This window comes from Erpetoichthys calabaricus, chromosome 12, assembly GCF_900747795.2.
Source record: "Erpetoichthys calabaricus chromosome 12, fErpCal1.3, whole genome shotgun sequence".
Lineage (NCBI taxonomy): Eukaryota > Metazoa > Chordata > Cladistia > Polypteriformes > Polypteridae > Erpetoichthys > Erpetoichthys calabaricus.
Genome location: NC_041405.2, coordinates 40,585,359 through 40,607,922, shown reverse-complemented (window position 1 = coordinate 40,607,922; position 22,564 = coordinate 40,585,359). Strand labels below are relative to the sequence as shown.

The 22,564-nt window shown below is 38.7% G+C and overlaps 1 protein-coding gene across 1 annotated transcript in view; it reads left to right on the top strand.

The window, feature by feature from the left end:
* col4a5 (collagen, type IV, alpha 5 (Alport syndrome)) overlaps positions 1-22,564 on the top strand; it is a 456,319-nt gene that overhangs the window by 359,563 nt on the left and 74,192 nt on the right. Inside the window, exons 43-45 of the mRNA XM_028815432.2 lie at positions 9,028-9,100; positions 17,482-17,553; positions 17,635-17,760. Of these exons, the coding sequence (XP_028671265.2) occupies positions 9,028-9,100; positions 17,482-17,553; positions 17,635-17,760 (271 nt within the window). The remainder of the gene's footprint in view (positions 1-9,027; positions 9,101-17,481; positions 17,554-17,634; positions 17,761-22,564) is intronic.

The following is a 22,564-nucleotide window of genomic DNA, read 5'->3' as shown; positions in this document are numbered from 1 at the left end:
ATGGTGAATAACATCTATACCACCAAGTTTGTCCATCGATACCATAGGCCATCTCCTCAGAATAGGTTGTACCTCACAGGGCTGAGAAGAAATACTGTCCTCCACTAGCCTGATATCTTTAACTGGTACTACCTAATAGTAATTTCATTTTTGCCACTATAATTCATCACTTTCCCTTTCCTCAAAACTGAACACCCCACCCCCAGGCATTACATATTCATGACTCCTTGAGTGCAAAATGATGTCGGCTGCCATGATGAAATCTAGCACTAAGAGCTGTGGCAGGGACAGGAAAGTATCCTCCAAGACATACACTTCGATTTTACTCTGCAACATAAACTACATCAGGACCTTGCTACTGTGCCATCTCCCTTAAGCAGCTCGCCGGGCAACTTTATATTTTCCCACAAGCTGCGATTAATTAAGGTAAAGGTGCTCCCGGTGTCAAAGACAGCATTGCCGATGATGCCTCGCACACTCACTGGCACCATTAGTAAGGGCAACTGTGCACGTAACATGGTGAGCTCAGGCCCAATTGACTGATCCATGTCCTTCTGAGGTTTGGCCTTGGGTGCTTCTCTGCTAAAGGTCCCTCCGTGTAGATCTTTTTTACCCCTCATAGCAGCCCAATTCTTCTCTATCAAGGAGCCGGTGTTTACCAGTCACTACACTGACCTTATAATGCCCCTAAGTGCTACAGCAAGCCACAGGTTACATGCACCACAAATGCATCTAACCATGTGTTCCTCTGACATACTGGGGTTCCACTTTAGACACAGCGCACAGTATTCATAAACAAAGTCTCTCAATGGTCGTGCGCTGATCTTTAAAGAAACATACTTAAGAAGCACATCAACTCATCTAGCATTAATGGGTGTAGCTCCAAAAACGCGTTTGCCAGCTCAATAAATTGAAGCACCTCCGCAGATTTACAAGAGGCTTCCAGCTTTGGAAACTCCAGCCACACAGCAGCTGCAGAGGTTGAAGAGTAGAACAACCACACTTCAGCCAATGATGTCGATTAGTGCAGAGTTTGAAAGTACGCAGCAATAGTCCTCCTCATTGCATCTTGTATTTCAGGCTTTTGAAAAAAAAATTATTAATTTTGTCTGTTTTATTAGTAAGATCCATCAGCCTCCCTGGCTGCAACTCTCTGAGAAACAGATTCAGATATCCGTAATTATCTGTGAACCACCCAATCGCACAGAGATTGCACAGGTGGTGAACCAGCTGAGGGTAGGGAAGGCTGCAGGGGTCTGTGGTATCTGGGGTGAACTTCTCCAGGCTGGAGTCCTCCTGGCTTTACAAAAATTCTTTGCTTCCATTTGGGAGACAGGCATCATCCCAACTTACTGGAAAACGGGACTTGTCGTCCCTGTCTGGAAAGGGAAGGGTGATCACCTGGATTGTGGCAACTACAAGGGGATAACACTGCTCTCGGTGTTGGGTAAGGTAAGGTCCTTGTTAGGGTCATCCTCAATAGGATCTGTGAGAGACCAGAGCCATTTGGTTTTACGCCTAAGAAGTCTACCATCAACCGCATCCTGGCACTGAGGGTTCTGATGGAGCGCAAATACGAAAATTGGCAAGGTTTCTTTGCAGCCTTTGTTGATTTTCGTAAAGCATTGGACTTAGTTAATCAAGCTGCCCTGTAAGACATCCTGAGACTTTGCAGGATCCCCTCAAAGTTGCTGGATATCTTGGCCAGCCTGTACACTGGTACCGTGAGTGCTGTGCAGAGTGGAGGTAGAACCTTTGCATTTTCCCAGTTGATTCTGGGCTTCATCAGGGGCGTGGTCTTGCTCCTACTCTGTTCAGTTCTTGCATGGACTGGGTGTTGGGCAAGATTGTGGGGTCCAGCAGCTGTGGGGCATCTTTTGGTGAAGAAAGATTCATTGATCTTGACTTTGCTGATGATGCTGTGAGTCAGTGGAGGCTCTGATCCGGGCTCTCGAGAGACTGAGTGATGAGTGTGAGTTTCTGTGCTTGCGAGTGTCCTGGATAAAAACCAAGATCCAGGCATTTAAAGATCCGAGTGGCTGGACCATGCCAAGGGGATGCTCACATAACACCTGGCCGTGGCAGATAGAGGGCCATTTTTGAAGGTTGGGACAGGACCATGTGTCTGCCTGGGGGGTTGCCAACCAGATTCCTGAGATGTTTCATCATGTGGTGGGTGAGACAATGCACTGTACCAGTGCATGCTCCCCAACTTGACTTGACTTTGAACTTGAGGTATATAATTAATAAAATGTCTACCAATAAGATGCTCTGGACTGATCCTTGATATGCTGGATCGACTGCCTCTCTTAAGCGGTAGTGTGGACGGTGGATGTGTGGCAGTGATTTGTTCTACAAGGTGGCATGTAAAGTTTGCATGAGATACAGTTTTGCCAGCTTTTTGTTTGTATAACACGAATTTTGTTGCCTCCACATTATGGGATAGAAAGTCAATTCTTGATTCACATGATTTATGCCACCCATTGTGCTATTGTAGTCTACCACAGCACAAGGCTTCATAACCTGCTTCTTGCTTTTTGCCTGTACAGTGACTGTAGCTACACTATGTACAGTTTTAAGAAGACAAACGTCTTTTTTGTCCTTCCCTTTTGGCTCAAGCACTTTACCCTTTTGCCAAGATACTAGTGCACCTCACTGTAATTTAGCTCTGCCAAAGTCTTCAGGCATGCCTTGACGGTTAGAACGCACTGTTCCATGTGCATCAGTCTTTCTTTGCAGCAAGATGTCAAATACTATTTCTATGGTTACACAGTAACTGTGATCCAGCAGAGCATCTATCAAAGTTGGCACTGATGACATACCAATGCCATACTGATTGTATTTTGGATCAAACACTTTCCCTTTCCCTGTGTACAGAACCAAATTCCAAATGTATCCCATTTTAGATTCACAAAGCTCATGAAGCATTGTGCCAAATCTTGCACTTTCTTATTACTGGGCAGCAAATATACAAGCTATAAAAACCTGGACATTGACACAAATAGGTGAGCAGACACAGGCTTGGTCCACAATAGAAATAAAATCCTGCAGTACTTCTTTATATTCCTTGCTGTGTAACCCAATAAGTACAAGTCATCACCAACATACTAACAACCCAATAGTGCTTCACTTACTCAGAATATAGAACCAGTGAGGAAGTACTTTAAGACAGAGAAGCTTTTATCTGTGGCACCTCTGCACAATAACCACCTTTTTCCAACATTTCAAACGTACACAGTTTTTAATGTCTGGAAAACATCTGGGATTAAATCACTTAGAGACCTGTACATAGACAATGTCTTCGCTTCCTACGAACAATTACAATTTCCAGCAATGCATTTCTTTCACTACCTTCAAATTAGAAACTTTGTTAAACAAAACCTACCAAATTTCCCTCACCTCCCCCCTACCTCTATACTGGAAGAAATTGTGATCAGTCTTGAGGACTCAAACAGCATTTCTGTAATATATAAAAACATTTTAAAGTCCCTCCCTTTCAAAGATCCCAGAGTACAGTGGGAAAAGGATCTCTTACTCAACATCTCAGAAAAGGAATAGAGGGTAGCAATGCACAGAATTCACTCGAGCTCCATACAGTATGTGCAAAGCATACAATTATTCAACTTCAATATATATCGCGCGCATCTCTGTTGTTTAAAATTGTCCAAAACGTTTCCCAGGAAAGATCCAACTTGCAAACATTGCAATCAAGTCCCAGCCACACTGGGCCACATGTTTTGGGCGTGCCCCAAATTAACTCCACTTTGGACAAAAAATTTTAAATGCCTCTCACACAGCCTGGGCGTCAAAATCCCTCCTATTTCACTAAGAGCTGTGTTTGGTGTACTTCCAGATGGACTTAAAGTGGAGAAGGACAAACAAATTGTAATTGCCTTTACTACACTATTGGCACATAGACGTATCTTGCTCAACTGGAATAAGCCTAACTCACCTCTTTTAAGTCAGTGGATAACTGATGTTATATATTATCTAAAATTGGAAAAAATCAAATTCTCACTTAGAGAATCTGTACAATAATAATAATAACATTTATTTGTATAGCACATTTCCATACAAAAAAGTAGCTCAAAGTGCTTTACATAATGAAGAAAAGTAAATAAAAAAAATATAACAACATAAGAAATTAAAATAAGATAATATTAGTTAACATAAAAAAAAGAGTAAGCCAGGGTGGACAGAAAAAACAAAAAAAAAAACTCCAGACGGCTGGGGGAAAAAAAATAAAATCTGCAGGGGTTCCAGGCCACAAGACCGTCCAGTCCCCTGTTGGCATTCTACCTAACATAAATGAAATAGTCCTCTTGTGTCTAGGGATCTCACGGAAGGACTTGATGATGATGGACATGCAGACTTCTGGCTTTTAATTCTTCACTGTTGGAACATCATGGTGCTTTGAGTAGATGGTAGTAGACCAAAAGGACACCAGAAAAAGAAACAGAAGAGAGAATAGGGTTTAGTACAGATTTTAGAGCTACCATGGATAGTTATAATGAATTGGATATACAGAGTATCAGGATTAAATTAAAGTGAAATTATGAGAAGGTCATGTTAAAGTAATGTGTTTTCAGCAGTTTTTTAAAGTGCTCCACTGTATTAGCCTGGCGAATTCCTATTGGTAGGCTATTCCAGATTTTAGGTGCATAACAGTAGAAGGCCATCTCACCACTTCTTTTAAGTTTTGCTCTCAGAATTCTAAGGAGACACTTATTTGAGGATCTGAGATTACAATTTGGAATATAAAATGTCAGACATTCCGATATATAAGATGGGGCGAGATTATTTAAGGCTTTATAAACCATAAGCAGAATTTAAAGTCAATCCTAAATGACACAGGTAACCAGTGTAGTGACATCAAAACTGAAGAAATGTGCTTGGATTTTCTTTTCCTGGTTAGGATTCTAGCAGCTGCATTCTAAACGGTTTATGTCTTTTTTGGGTATTCCTGAGAGGACTGCGTTACAGTAATCTAGTTGACTAAAAACAAACGCGTGAACTAATTTCTCAGCATCTTTCAATGATATAAGAGGTCTGACTTTTGCTATGTTTCTTAAGTGAAAAAATGCTGTCCTAGTGATCTGATTAATATGCGATTTAAAATTCAGATTATAGTCAACAGTTACCCCTAAGCTTTTTACCTCCGTCTTGACTTTTAATCCTAATATATCAAGTTTATTTCTAATAGCCTTATTGTATCCATTATTGCCAATCACTAAGATTTCAGTTTTCTCTTTATTTAGCTTGAGAAAGTTACTATTCATCCATTCTGAAATACAAGTCAGACATTGTGTTAATGAATCAATAGAATTGGGGTCATCAGGTGCTATTGATAAATACAGCTGTCTGTCATCAGCGTAACTGTGGTAGCACACGTTGTGCCCTGAGATAATCTGACCTAACGGAAGCATGTAGATTGAGAAGAGCAGCGGACCCAGGATAGAGCCTTGTGGAACACCATATAGGATATCATGTGTCTTTGAGTCGTAATTACCACAACTAACAAAGAATTTTCTCCCTGCCAGGTAGGATTCAAACCAATTTAAGACACTGCCAGAGAGGCCCACCCATTGACTAAGGCGATTTCTAAGAATATTATGATCAATGGTGTCAAATGCGGCACTCAGATCTAAGAGGATGAGAACAGATAAATGGCCTCTGTCTGCATTTACCCGCAAGTCATTTACTACTTTAACGAGTGCAGTTTCTGTGCTGTGATTTGTTCTAAAACTTGAATGAAATTTATCAAGAATAGCATGTTTATTGAGGTGGTCATTTAACTGCATAATGACTACCTTCTCTAAAAATAGTACAAAACATTTTAAAAACCTGACAGGATCCGATCAATAACATTTTGGAATAACCATTTAAATTGAGCAAGTGGATTCTCTCCCCTCTTTTTCTGTTCTATCTATCTTTATTTATTAATTTATATACATATTTTTACTATTATTAAAGTGCTACTCTGCTGACCTAGTTCTCCTTCTCATGGGTGAGGGTCAATTTGTTTCAAACCAGTTTTGTTAAACTTGACTTGCATGTATGGAATGTTTTTTGATTTTAATAAAATAAAATATAAAAAAAAAGAAAATAAACATCTTTCTTGTCCTTCCATTTCCGCGCAAGCACTTAACCCATTTGCCAAGATACTAGTGCACCTCGCTGTAATTTAGCTCTGCCAAAGTCTTCAGGCATTTGTGACGGGGGAACACATATGCGTCAGTCTATCAAAATAATGCATACATAATACGCCAAATGCTTCTAGCAGATGGTACAAAGAAAAGAAAGACAAAATTCCCAAAAATGTAATTTTACCCCCAAAGGAAATGTTCTTAGTCCTGGGTACAAAAAACTGCCTTAACACTATTTAAAAAACAAGGCTGTGATTCTGTCTTGAATAAACCAGCTCCTTAACATCCAACATCCATAAAACTCAGGAGCCTTCACTGACTAATAGGAGTCAATTACAGTTCACTGAAGCAGCCAGCCACTGAGCCAATCTCTTCTTATCGAGGGCTCAGAAACCTCTCTGCAGTAACACTATACCTTTTAAATTCTCATCCCTCACCAAGCTGGTTAACCAACCCCTAGTGGACAATGTCTTAAGCGTTTTAAAAAGGATATAAATTCATTGTAGGGCCTCCCTGCTCCTGGACACAACTAACTGCTGAACTAAAGGGAGGAAAACATTCTGTGTAACTCAAAAGCATTCCTAACCCATCACCACCTAATAGAAACAATAATAACAAATTATTATTATCACAATAAAGCTAACTCAAACAAAATGTTTGTTCAAACCTAAAATAAACTCAATACCCATAAAAGGCATTACCAACTTCCCGTGCACTGCGCATGCTTCTGACTAAAGCCACATGTTTAAAATTGCATTGTGACTTGCACACACATCTTTATTTCGAAGGGGAAGGACAGAAAATAAGGAACTACATTGAGCCCCCCTTTTCATGTGCAGACAACCAACAATAAGTATTTTTATTGTAATACCTTGCAGGAGTGGTGGCTCTGAGGCTAGGGATATGCACTGGCAATCGGAAGGTTGCCGGTTCAAATCCCGTAAATGCCAAAAGGGACTCTGCTCTGTTGGGTCCTTCAGCAAGGCCCTTAACCTGCAATTGCTGAGCGCTTTGAGTAGTGAGTAAAGCGCTATATAAATGCAAAAGAATTATTAAATAAAAAAATTACCTTTGCTCTGCTTTCCTGGTTACTGGAACTGCATTGTTTAAATACCTTGTTGTGCTGCTGTGCGCGTAGAGGTGTACAAGTTACAGCTGTGTGTTGCTTTGGGGATGTGTCTGTATGTCATACTGCCCCCTCCCAGAATTGTGGAGTTGTGATACTTGTCCAGTGCTCATTTGTATGCAATAAATCACAGTCATCTTGTAAATGTGCATACATGAATGCGACTTGAGCCCCACTCTGAGACAGCTATAAATGGACTATACTAATCAACCTCATTCATATACAATCACAGTATTGGGTGCTTTAAATGCATCCACAACATTCAGCAGTTTAGGGGCCCTGTGGCTAATGTCCTGATATCACACTGTAATTCTATTTATCTTTGGAATCCTTAGAAGACCACTGTCATCAGATTGTAATATATGTTTGCATTAATATGTTTTGCTTAATAAATGGGGATCAATTTGTTTATATGTTGAATGAAAACTTTAAAATCAGACTAAAAATGAACTGCAAACAGTTAAATATAGGAACTACAGTATATGGTTGTACTACCCAGTTCTATTAATGAGCCTTGCAGCAGTGTTTTAAAATAACTAAGAAAGAAATGATGCTTGAAATATGTTCTCTCTATCTTCCTTTCTAGGAAAATTTTATAATTGTGTATCTGGAGAGAAACATTTTTGAATAGTATAATATGGCGATATATGTTTTAAAAACAGAATTGTGTGAAATGTTATGTCCAGGTTGCGTAGCGATTTGCTGGAAGTAGAACTAATGTTGTGTACCTTTGAGTTGAAAAGAGGTAGGTTCTCGATATTTCAATTACAAATGTTTGTTGCTTTATAAATATTTTAAGAACAAAAAAACCTGTTAGCGGGTGGCACGGTGGCGCAGTGGTAGCGCTGCTGCCTCGCAGGTAGGAGACCCGGGTTCACTTCCCGGGTCCTCCCTGCGTGGAGTTTGCATGTTCTCCCCGTGTCTGCGTGGGTTTCCTCCGGGCACTCCGGTTTCCTCCCACAGTCCAAAGACATGCAGGTTAGGTGGATTGGTGATTCTAAATTGGCCCTGGTGTGTGGGTGTGTTTGTGTGTGTCCTGCAGTGGGTTGGCACCCTGCCCAGGATTGGTTCCGTGCCCTGTGTTGGCTGGGATTGGCTCCAGCAGACCCCCGTGACCCTGTGTTTGGATTCAGCGGGTTGGAAAATGGATGGATGGAAAACCTGTTAGCTTAATGCTTTTAAATTAACCCACGTAGGTAGGCTTTTATTTTAAAATCTGCAAAAAACACAATTAAAAATATTCACAAAATCCACATATTTAAAAATATATTATAAACTATGCCTAAGTGTAAAAAAAAAATATATAATTATAAAAGTAATGAATATGTACAATTAAGGACAGGTACTTCAAATCCAGCTTTTGCAAAGTCTCAGTTTGACCAATTATGGATTCAGTCGACACATGGTAGAGGATATTGGGCATGTCCAAGAACACTGATAGAGCCATGAGCACAAAAGAAAAGTGACACATTTATAAACAGATCTGTTACAATATTCATTTTGATATATACATTTTTATAGCTTTTATTAAAAGAAAAGAGTAAGTATCACAAACATTAGTTAGATAAGGAAGGATGCCTTAATACTGAAAATGACTATTAAATATGCACATGTAATTTCCAAAAATTAAAGACCTGCTTCTGTCTTGTTGAAAGGTTCATCATTTTAATGAAAGAAAAAAATGGAAAGTTTCTGATTATAGCATGTTTCTTTAACTTCTTGGTTCATAATAATGAATAATTTATTACGTTACAGGGAACAACAGGGAGGCCAGGGCTGACTGGTCCAAAGGGAGATACTGGCTACTCAGGTGTTCCTGGACCCGCAGGTAAGTGCCATTTTACTGGATTTTTTTTTGGTTTTTGCATTAGACTAAATTTGATTTACCTTATAATTAGTGGCTGGGCGACGATTAACATTTTTAATCGCGATTGACAATCACAACAATCACATGGTTATGCGCAAAATTCAATAATGAATTCAAAAGTAATGTATTGCATGTATTTGGCATGTATTTGGTTTGCAAACAAATAAGGTGCTTTTTAACAGCAGTATTCCCATTACATAGTAGCAGTTAAAATATGTCTTGTAAATCTCAACTTAAATATTAATGTAATCAAATCAAATATTAAACTAAAGCTATTTGCCACTGCCAGGGCATTAACATTTTATCTCGTTAGTTATAGAAAAACAAGTTACCCTCAGAGTCCAGAGCCGCGATCATAACATTATAACAGGCACCTTCCGAGCAAGTTAACATTTCTAAATCTATTTTCTTTTTTATCTAAACAGATACCAGCTGAAACATTTTCTTTTATCAGGGAGCAGTATAAACAGTCTATGTTCAGTAGCAACTCTTTGAGGGCAAAAATTTTTTCCAAAAAATCTCAGTTTTCTGTTTGCAGCAGCAGCGGCTCGACGGCCAGCAGGAATGCACGGTGGGCTGGCTGCACTTGTGAGACAGGTGGGTAGGGGTGGCAGCTGCAGTGAGATGCAATATGGTTTGTATCTCCTGTCATCGTAAGTGTCTGTCCTCCCAGGCAAACATTGCCATAGGTGCATTAGCTACACGAACGTGTTCACCACCACGATCAGTTGGGGACCAATCAGCTGATGCGGATACCTCACTTTAGTTATCGATCTACATCTCCAGATCACTTACATCAAAATCGGAGTCCGACAAATCAGAGTCCAATTCAGCGATAATACGAAAAAAGTTTTGCTTTGAGCATTCACTTTAGTATCTCTCCTCATGCCATTTTAGAAGCTGTTTGCTCTTTGCTACTCATGCACGCGCAGGGAATCGAGGTCAAACCAACAAAGCTAAGTTTCCTTCTAGCAAAAACGTATCAAAAAGCGCTGTAACAAGAAGATCACCTATCTCTGTCATTCGTTAGCGAGACTGAGGCTTTCAAAATAATAATAATAATAATAACAAAAACTGCATTAACACACGATAAAATAATTATCAGCATTAATTAATTAATGCATTAACGCAATAATAACGCGTTAACTTGCCAGTCCTACTTATAATACATGGGGCATTTTAATAATTTAACATGCATATACTGTACTAAAAAAAATCAGAATCAGATTTATTGGCCAAGTATGCACACATACAAGGAATTTGACTCCAGTTTTGGTGACTCTCCTGTCATAAGTTACATAATTGATATATACACAACAGTTAATCACACACCTCAGATACAAAAAATAAAAAAACAATACAGAGAATGTACTCGTGAATACATATATGTATGCAAAGTAGAGAGTGTAATTCAGTTCAAGAAATGCTGAAATAAACACTGAAATAAAAGAAGTATTAACAATATGTGAACAGTATTGTAAGACTTTGAGATGCCTGGGGGGATGAAATTAACCATTTGTGAGCTCTTTTACACCTGGCTGATGCAAGAATTTCAAAAAGATTGTGGCCAGCAAATGAGGGGTCAGTAATGATTTTCCTAGCCTGTTTCATGACTCTGGAATAATACAGGTCCTGTAAAGTGAGCAGACTGGCACCACTGATATTTTCAGCATACCTGACAATTCGATGTTGCCTGTTTAAGTCATGTTTAGTCACTGATCCGAACCACACTGTTATGACTGCAATGACTGCTGTGTAAAACTGAATCAGCAGCTTCTGTGGAAGATTGAACTTCCTCTTTTGTCACAGGAAGTACATTTGCTGATGTTCCCTTTTTATGATGGATCCTACATTGGTCTCCCATTTCAAGTCTCAGGAGATCATAGATCCCAGAAGGTTCCACAACTTTTACAGCAGTATTAAGTATGGAGAGGGAGGATAATACCGTGGGACCTCTCCTAAAATACAGTACATAGTAATCTCCACAGTTTTGAGAGGGAGAACAGTTGGGAGAGGACACATCCCTGGGGGGTACACGTGTTCATCATACGATAGCTAGATGCAAGTTTCCCCAGTTTCACCTGCTGTTTCAGGAAATTGGTGAAAGATCCATTGACAGGTGGAGGCAGAGATGGAATGCTGGTTGAGTTTTGACTGGAGGAGTTCCAGGATTATTGTGCAGAGCTGAAGTACACAAACAGAATCCTTGCATATGTTCTTTGGTTGTCAAAATGTTGCAGGATGTAGTGCAGACCTATGTTGACTGCATCATCCACTGACCAGTTCTCTCGGTAAGCAGACAAAAGGGTATCCAACAAGTGAGTTGTGATGTCCTTCAACTGAGTTAACACCAGTCTCTCAAAGGTCTTCATGACCACAGATGTCAGAGCAACAGGCCTGTAGTCATTCAGTTCTGTTATACTGGAATTTTTGAGGAATGGTATGATAGTAGCTTGTTTGAAGCATAAGTTAACTTCACACAGCACTAATGATTTGTTGAAAATACAAGTAAAGACCAGGGCCAGTTAATCAGCACAGATTTGTAAGCAGGAGGGCGAGACTTGTTGCTTTCTTAGTGTGTTGTCCTATGAAGAGCCGATACACACCCTCTTCAGACATATTTCATGCAGGTTGAGTAGAAGAATGTTTTGGGGGGAAATTCATATAAGTCTATACACTGGGCTGGAGTTATTGTTGTTTGTATTCTGGGGCTTATCAAACCTGTCATAATGAGAAGTCAAGCAAAATTACACCTTTTATTGGCCAACTAGAAAGATTGCAACATGCAAACTTTCCAGTTAACTTAGGCCCCTTCTTCAGGCAAGATGTATCGATGATATCTTGCCTGAAGAAGGGGCCTGCCTGTGGTTTACCATTGTTAAATTTTAACCAGGTCTTTGTGGAGACACACATATCTTCACAAAATCTAACATAAGATGTTTCTATGTCTGCCAGTTCATCTTAGTTAGCAGCAGTATCTTTAAAGACATTCCAGTGCGTACAGTTAAAGCAGGCTTGCAGCTTCAACTTTGCTTCATTAGTCCACCTTCTCACTGTATTAATCATAGGTTTAGTAGATTTTAACTTACTGCTATAGGTTGGGAGCAAATTAATCGAAACAGTGATCAGAGAAACCCAAAGCTATACAAGGGACAGTGCAATAGGCATGCTTTAACACTGTATAGCAATGATCCAGTGTACTTCTGTCTCTAGTAGGGCACTTTATGTGCTGTATAAAATCGGGAAGTTCCTGGCTGTGATTTGCCTAATTAAAATCCCCTAGAATAATCAGAAGGTATTTTGGATAACTTTGCTCCATGCTCAGTATCTGTTCAGCTAGTTTTTGCAGCACCACACTGACACAGGCGTGAGGTGGAACATAGACACTAAACAATATAAATGAGGAAAATTCCCATGGTGAATAGAAAGGGCTAGAGTTAACAAAAAGCATTTCTAAGTCAGGACAGCACATTTTACTTAACACCGTGATATTAGTACACCAACCTTCATTGTTTTCCCTGATGTCTCTGATACACAGTCCGCTCTATAAGGTTGAAAGCCAGGCAGGTGTAATGCCAAGTCTGGGATGGATTTATTTAATAGGTTTCCATGAAACACAGGACAGAAGAAAGTGAAAAGTCTTTCTGAGTCCGGTTAAGGAGTACACAGTTCATCCATTTTATTGCCTAGAGAGCAGAGGTTTGCCAGATGTAAACTTGTGTGCACCATTCGAAAACACCCCACTGTCTCAGCCTAACAAGTGCACCAGTGCGCTTACCCCTTTTGCGATACCTGTGTCTGCTTCTGCTGCCAACAACTGCTGCTCCACCAACTAAGATATTCAGAAAAGCTCTTAATTCTGAATAATCCCATGTCAAATCTCACTAATTGAATTGTTGAATATTCAACAATTCTTCATGTGTATACTTGATTACAGTTGAACACCCAATGACAGGACAAATACTGTAAACAAAACCAGACAAACTTCTAGAGAACACTGAACCGAGACTGCCATTTAAAGTGCTATGATGTATGTAGAGTGATGTTTAAAGAAATATATACTTTTTTAAAAAATATAAGAAAGTCAATGTAAAAGTGTTCCATTCAGCATCCACAGACTTGGTTGATATTTTCCTGGTTGTTATTAATCTACAGCCACAATCCCAACTGTGAAAAAAGAAAGACAAATATTACTGTACTGTCCATAAATAGTAAAATATTGTTAATGAATTATTAATTCTCCTGTCTGTATGTTGGTTTTAGACCCAGTGAATTTTCAAACCCTTCAGATAGTATTATGAGGAGTGGGTAATCCTTTTGGAAAGACAAAAAACAAAGCTATTTTTTCAGATAGAGGTACAGAAGAAATTACTATACACTGTAAATACATATCCCAGCATATCAATGAGATAGAGAAAGTATTAAAAGGTGAACCAGCCCAATGTAAAACATATTTTTTTGCATGTTTAGCATTATAATAGCATTGATGCACTTCAGTACATGAAGAATCAGCGGTCACTGCTACTTTCATTACATACACGATCAATTTATGCTGTATACTTATGCATCTGTATACAGTGCCTATAAAGAGTATTGACCCCTTTGGCCATTTCTTTGGACCTAAACATATATAACTATACCTTGAACTATATTATTATAACAATTCCTGTGTTTGTTGTTTTGGTGTGCCTACACAACAGTTACTGTTAACTGTAATGTTTATATGAGTATAAGGTATCCATTTTATAGCGCCAGGAAATGAGGGGTCAGTGTGTACAGCCTTACCTGCATGTGGATACCTGCATCAGCCAAAAATCCTTACTAGCTCTGCACAAGCAGACCAAACAGTTGTTTTCAGACCTGAGCTATACCTGTGCCAATCACTAAAGCAGGTGCTTGCTCATCACATTGCTACTATTGGAATATGTTGTTTCCTCAGTTGCTAACCCCGCTAGGAACAAGGCAATCACCTACGCCAGGTGCTGTTATCACTCTACCTTGACCCAATCAAACAGTATGAAATTAATATTATTATAAAGCAACATTAATAAAAACACAATAAAACCAATGGCAGCAAAAACTAGGAAATGTATGTGATAAGAGATTTAGGTGAAGAAAGAGAGTTTAATTTAAAATATATATGCAGAGAAAAGCCAAGCAAAATGACACCTTTTATTGGCTAACTAGAAAGATTACAATATGCAAGCTTTCGAGGCAACTCAGGCCCCTTCTTCAGGCAAGATGTGATTACATCTTGCCTGAAGAAGGGGCCTGAGTTGCCTCGAAAGCTTGCATATTGTAATCTTTCTAGTTAGCCAATAAAAGGTGTCATTTTGCTTGGCTTTTCTCTACATTCATAATGGCTAACACGGTACAACACCCTAGTACTACAAATATATATGCAGAAATTTAAGATGATGGAAGATGAGTCTATTAAAGTCTGGTTGCAGCGTTGCTTCAGATTGGTGTTCAGTCCACAGAGGTCCTTGTCAGTTTCTTTGGAGTCTTCTTCTTCTCAGCTCTCAATGCTTTTTCTCTCTTCTGCTCTGCCTGCCATCCAACCTCCCCCCTCCCCTACCTAGAATGCACCCAAACTTAAAGGCCTTACTACTGCTCAAATGAATAATGATTACACAAATAATCAATAAGTGTTTGCCTTTCTCAGGCTGTTTGTCCATTCTGATCTAATTACCCCAGGTCCAATAAATAAACTATTTATTTAAGATACAAAGAATGATCTAAGATATAAGGTTCAAGTCAGTTAAGATCCATCCATCCATTTTCCAACCCGCTGAATCCGAACACAGGGTCACGGGGGTCTGCTGGAGCCAATCCCAGCCAACACAGGGCACAAGGCAGGAACCAATCCCGGGCAGGGTGCCAACCCACCGCAGAACACACACAAACACACCCACACACCAAGCACACACTAAGGCCAATTTAGAATCGCCAATCCACCTAACCTGCATGTCTTTGGACTGTGGGAGGAAACCGGAGCACCCAGAGGAAACCCACGCAGACACGGGGAGAACATGCAAACTCCACACAGGGAGGACCCGGGAAGTGAACACAGGTCCCCAGGTCTCCCAACTGCAAGGCAGCAGCGCTACCCACTGCGCCACCGTGCCGCCCGTCCGTTAAGATGCAGAATTTAAAATCAATCTAAAGCAGTGTGATTAAACAGTCAAGAGTTAAAAAGTCCAAGGAGACTCATTGAAATGAGGTCAAAAGGTGCAGATTTTCTAATTGCTGGCTGTAATTAGGTGTCCTTATTGCTGGTAGGTTAGTGTTAGCTCACATTTCCTATTTTATATGTTGATTAAAGGACAGTTCAGTATTGTGAGCCTTGGACATTAAAATAGTTTGATTAAAGGACAGTTCAGTATTGTGAGCCTTGGACATTAAAATAGTTTAATTTTATACCATTTCAGTTATTATACATCTTTGAATTGCAGTGGATTTAATTTGGCCTCTTTGACAGTGATCAACAGAACAAAACTCTTTAATTAACATCAAATTGAAAACAGGCCTCTGCAAAGCGGTCTAAATTAATTATAAATACAGAACACAAAATAATTGACCACATAAGCATTCTCTCCCTTTAAGTGAGTATTTAATAGTTCTCCCATTTGTTAGCAATTATTGTCCTAAGTCTGTGTAGACAGGTTTCTATCAGCTTTGCACATATGGACAATACAATTTTCCCCATTCTTCTTTGTAAGAATGCTCAGTCTCTTTCAGTTTTCACTGCTTAGATTGTTAATGAACAGGCTTTTTCAAGTCCTGCTGCAAATTCTTAATTGAATTGATATCTGGACTCTGATTTGGCCAGTCTATGACATTAGCATTGTTTTTTTTAAAGCCATTCCTGTTTAACTTTGGCTTTATGCTTGGGGGTCAGTGTTTTGCAGGAAAACAGGTCTTCTCCCTGGGTGCAGGCTTGTTGCAGACTGCATCAGGCTTTTTTCAGCATCCCTCTGTATTTTACCCTTTACACTCACAGGCCTTCTAGAGCAGGGGTAGGCAACGTCGGTCCTGAAGTGCCACAGTATGTGCAGGTTTTTGTTCCAACCCAGTTCCTTAACGAGAACTCAATTATTGCTGATGAAGCACATATTGCTTAAGTGACATTTTAATGCTTCATTTTAGTGGTCTCGTTTGTTAAGGTTCTCCAACCTTAATTGCTTATTTCAATCTTAAACTGCTGCATTCAGTGTTTTAATTGCTCCTTATTAGCAATAAGATGTAAAAGACAAAGCAGCCAGCAGTTCTCCAGCTAGCTTTTTTCCAATTACATCTGTGTGTGTTCATCATGCACAGTTTGATTTAATAAAACACTTAATAGAAAAATGTGACAGACTGAAAATGATCTGTTTTAGGCTTCAAATCATTTGGATGATATCCTTGGAAAGGAAAAAAGTCTACGATATAAAAGCCTTACATTGCACAGACTAACAAGCCATAAAATTAAATAAGGTCTGAGATTGGCAATGATTGGTTTCTAATTAAGCAATTGGGTTGAATGAAAACCTGTAGCCATTGCGGCTCACCAGGACCGACATTGCCTACCCCTGTTTTACATCTTATTGCTAATAAGGAGCAATTAAAACACTGAATACAGCAGTTTAAGATTGAAATAAGCAATTAAGGTTGGAGAACCTTAACAAGCGAGACCACTAAAATGAAGCATTAAAATGTCACTTAAGCAATATGTGCTTCATCAGCAATAATTGAGTTCTCGTTAAGGAACTGGGTTGGAACAAAAACCTGCACATACTGTGGCACTCCAGGACCGACGTTGCCTACCCCTGTTCTAGAGCCTGCTGCAGAGAAGCATTCTCACAACATGATGCTGCCATCACCATGCTTCACATTGGGAGTAGTGGGTTCTTAATAATGTGAAGTGTTTGGATTACACCAAATATGTCATTTAGTCTGATAGCCAAAAAGCACAATCAGACTATAGACCAATGTATAACAATAAAATCTAAAAATCCCCAGAGGATGAACACTTTTCTAGGTATCGAACACTGTAGGTGTCCCAGACGTAAAGAAAATTATTATTTTTTTACTTTCTATTATTTGGTAATATTTTATTATTTCCTCACATTTTCTTTTATCAAATGCCTTATTAAAGAGTAATAATATAATAATATATAAATTTGTCATATCTAAAATAAATTTATTGAAAAGATCAGATTTCAGATTTGTCAGTCAAAATGGTACTTTAAGCATGATGTTTATCTCAAAACTGTTTTATTAAAGATGTCTATTCAATGCCAACGTGATTAGTTATTACATTGTAATCATATGCATTTGTATATTGCACTGTTGCCCCACAGGACCAAAAGGCCTTCCAGGTAACCCTGGTGCCCCTGGATTCCCAGGAGAAACTGGAAGCACTGGTTTAACAGGTAAGCAACTTATGGTAGTCTATAGTTGCAAAAGTTAATGAGAATATTTTTTACAGTAGTTTAATTTTTTACCGGAAACAGGAAGTCCCGGTATTCCTGGTCCATCTGAAATTATAACCGTAAAAGGAGAAAGAGGTTTGCCAGGACCACCTGGTGAGCCAGGGCTTCAAGGACCACCAGGGCCTACTGGACAATCTGGACTGCCAGGTACAATTTTCTATCAGCTTTCTTTGATTTATAACATGATTTACATTAGTATTTTACTGTGATATTATTTAAATAATGTGACATTTCCATTGGATCTTCATTAATCAGGTTTAGAATATACATACACCCATATTAAGCATAGTTATATTGTCCTTTTTTATTATACTGTTAGATAATTCTATTGCTTAATAACATTAAACATAGTGCTGAATAATGGAGACAAGGTTTTAATGTTTTTGTTTCTTTTTTTTTTGGTTTGCCCCTTTGTTAACTAATCTTGGGCAGAGTGGTGGCTCTGAGGCTAGGGATCTGCATTGGCAAGCAGAAGGCTGCCAGTTTGAATCCCATAAATTCCAGAAGTGATTCCACTCCGCTAGGCTCTTGAACAGGGCCTTTAACCTGCAATTGTTCTGTCCTGGATATCACGTTAACCTGCATCCAGCCTGGCAAGCAGGTCCTCCTCCTTACAGGGAAAACTTGGGGGTTGGTGGCAGGATTGTCATTCTGGCCACTGTAAAAAAAAAAAACTCACACTGTTCCCCTCCATTCGAGTTAGTGTGGTGCTGAGGTGTCGTCCACTGCACAGTTGAGCTTGGGTCCTAATATGGGTTTCTGAGATGGTTTGTCATGTAATGGGTGCTGTATCAGTGCATGCTCCCACCTATCTCTCTTTTGGTTAACTATTTACTCATGTGTCACACACAATGCCTGAAGAATTTGAAGTACAAGGTATTGCCTTGCATCTCTGAGCATGGAATGAAGAAAGAATAATCTATCTTGGGCTCTACTTAGTTTCACGAGATGTGTAATTTGTTGTCCTCTTCCTGGTGTGCTTCTTCCAAGGATCTAATTACTGAGCAATAACATGGAAGACTCAGTTAATCAAAATATCAAGGAATGTTCACTCTTTCGCTTCAGTGTTCTATGATGAAAAGAAACAAAGACATGCAAGTTTCGTTAATTGGTAATTTCAAATTGTCCCCTGTCTGGACATATAAGTAAATGGGCCCTTTGATGCCTAGTAGTCTGGTCTAGAGCTCCCCCAAAACCCTGAACTGACTATGCAGGATTTAGAATGTTATGTTATGTTATGTTATGTTATTTAGGGATACCTCAGAATAAGAAATAATTTGTTTATCTCATTGAGAAATTACAACAGTCAACAGTAAACCATTTAATCTGGTGAGAGAATATGCATTTCAGATTCTAACTAGTGGTAATGTCCCACACAGACAAAGAATAACAATGCAATTAGGCTTTCGGAAGACTATGTCTCAGCTATTTATTAATACTCTACAGTTATTAACTTGGGTGACCTCAATTATCCCACTCTGATATGTAAAGATTTCAAAAAAGCAGTTGGTGAAGTGTACTACTATAGGTGGAAATCCTGTGGAACCACTATTACACATTATGTCAGTTGTTTATCATGCTGCTGTAATGGTCCAATTGGTAACTTTGTTAAACATGAAATGAAAACAGTAGACTAGTGAGGTGGTGGGAAGACTGCACAATAACCTAAATTGAACACTCTGGAATATGCTAATAGAAACGTGCTGGAACAGGCAAGGTAAAATCATAGATCTGTTTCTTCCAGGAAATCTGTATTCCTAATGAAACAATTACCAAATAAAATGACAGTAAACTTTGGTTTGCTAAAGAAGTGTAAATAGTATACACTGTGAAGTAAGAACTTTACAAAAAAAAATCAGATGTCATCTGCATATGGTAGCTAAAGACACCCTCTATAAATTGAATGATAAATCAGAACAGCTACCTGGTACAAATTATTATTTTTCAATTTGCAAAGGTAGAAACTGAAAATCAATATTTTCCTATCATTTTGTCTGTAGCTAATCTGCTAAGTGAATTTATTCACTGTTTTCTCATTACTCATTTCTCCTCTGTATTATTGAACAGGTGGCTCATTTAGTCTTTTAAAGTAAATCTGCCAATCACTTTTGCCTATATGAGCAACTACACCATGTCCCCAGTTTAAAAATATCTGAAGAGGTGGTAGTCACCCAACACATTGGCTGAAGAGACATGGAGAAAGAGCTTGAAACCTTGAATAAAGATAGATTAAGATATAAATTAATTTTGCAGGCCTTGTCCTGATTGTCAGATAGTGTCAACATATCAACCCCCACATGCACTGTTAATACCTATACTAATTGTAGAGTTTTCTTTTGAGAGAGCAGGGATGGACATCATGTAGCCATTGCCCAGAACTAAAATTGGGAACATGAATACATTCTAAGGTTGTTAGATGCTGAAATTGGCCACATTACAAAAATTCAAATTCACCTAGTGCCAGATAGTAACTGAGGTTTTCACTCACATGAGAATACCTTGTGAGATTTTATTGGACCAGGGTATGCCTTTTACTTGAAGAATTATGTAAGAATTGGTAAAGTATTACCATTTATTATCCACAAACAAACTGGTTACGTTAAAAACAAGTAATTGGACATGTTGTTTATGATGAACTAATAACCAGGGATACTGTGTTACCACTTTGTATATACAGTTAGTGAATTACCACAGATAATTACAGGTTTAAGTCCATTTGAATTGCTTTTTGGCTGACAGCCTTGGGGGCTGTTGGATTTTTTAAGGGAATATTAGGAAAACAACCTTGATGACTGCAGCTTTAAATTAGCGGTAAACCTCATTCGTTTACAAAAGGAACTGTTTAAATGTACGCAATTGCAAATGAGTGTCGGCAACGTAAGCAGGAAACACAAAAAAATTCAAATGGCAAAAAAGGAAACTGTGAATTCCATAAAGAAGACCATATACAGTATTTGTTCTTGTTCTTACTTTTCCTCAGAAGTTTTTAGCTGGATGACAAGGTCCAGCTATTATCAAGAAATGAATGATTCCTGTAAATTGTAAGGTTAGGATACCCGGACATAGTAAACCAGTTCAAATACTACATGTTAATATTTTAAAAGAATGGCATGATATCTCAGATTTTACTCCCCTTATTCTGAATATTCTAGTTCATATTTTGATGATCTTTAGCAATGACTAAGATTCCCATTTAACAGACCTTCAGACAGTGCTAGATAGTTTAAAGGGTGCTGTTTTAACTGCTAATCCAAAAAAATGTAAATTGGGTTTGTCAGAAACTCATTACCTAGGTTAGAGCATGGGTAAAGGCCTAATCAAGTTATATGTGAATCCTCACCAGCATGAACAGAAACAGGTTTGTGCTTTCTTAGGATTGACTAGTTATTATAAGCAATTTATACACATTTTGTGCTGTCCCTTTAACTGATTTGAAAAAGCAAAAAAAGACATAAAATATTGTTTGGACTGATGATTATGAAAAGGTTTTTTCAGAGTGTAAAAAACCCTTCTTCACAGAAACTATGATTTTTAAAATGGTTTCATTTTCCAGACAGATGCTAGTGCATAAAAGTTTGTTGTCTCAGGTTTTTCATCAATAAGAATGGCTAAATATCTATTTAAGCCGTAAACTGTTGCCCAGGGTATGTAATTATTCAACAACTGAAAATGTCTGGTGATAAATTGGGTAGTTGAAACACATCGATTATTAACACTGGGGAAGCAGGTTTAGACCACGCACTACTACAATGGCATAAAAGGGATAAGGACATGAAATTAAGGCCCACTAGATGGTTTGTTTAAGTGCAGTCTTTTACTTTTTCAGTTCAACATCAAGTTGAGTCTCAAAGAAAGCACACTTTCATACAAACATTATTCAGACTGTTATTCAGACTGCTGACTGTCTTAACACACAACTCTGATATCTCACAGTAATAAAAGTCTTTAACACTAAAAGTGACAAAGAAAAAGCCAATTGCTGTTGCATTGTTAAATCTTTAATTATTTCATTAATGTAAATATCACACTCATGTCCTTCCTTAACTTTCCCTACAGTTCTGCACTTCAAATGCCCATGTTGTAGTAATTCTGAAATTCTATTCAGAAAATGTGATTGGTAATATTTTAACTTGTTTTAATTTTACATAAAAGACCCCCTATAAGCACCACAAGCAACGTCATTAAATATTAGTGTTCAACTGTGAACACTGATACCCAACTGTGAATCATTTGTGTCTTTCTTCACACTTGGTTGCATTTGAAAATCTTTTTTTTACCACTACAAATTATTTTCTGCCACTGTGAAATTTAAAGGGAGGAACTTTAAGGTTTGGAATGCCATATCAGACACTTCAACCTGGCTTCTTTTAATAGGGAAGAGAAATGTCCTTTTCTCACAGGTCTTAACCACCTGCAGAGTGCCTCCCTCTGTAGTAGATAGACAGGGGCTTGCCGCAGACAACTTCAATCATGGAGGCAGGTTTGAAATTGAACTTGAACCTGAAACCCACAACAGCTCTCAGTGTGTCCAGGGTTAACCCTGTGATGGAGCAGGCTTTCCTGATAAGTTTGTTTCAGGCATTGTGCTTCTTTTGCGGTCAAGTTGCTTCCCCACGAGACTGCAGCATAGAACAGCACACTGATTACTGTGGACTGACTGAACATTTCAAGGAGCTTGTTGCATAAATAAAAAAAAACTGATTCTCCTTAGCACCACTGTGTTGTCACACCAGTCCAGTTTGTTGTTTATGTAAACCCCCAAGTACTTGTAGCTTTGCACCACTTCCATATCCTCTCCCGAAAGGTGACTGATCTCAGAGGCTCGTTGGCACACCAGATGTCCACCACCAGCTCTTTTGTCTTCCTGATGTTGACTTGCAGATTATTGTCCCAACACCATAAAACAAAGTCTGCCATAATCCTCCTGTACTCTGACTCGACTCAATTATTA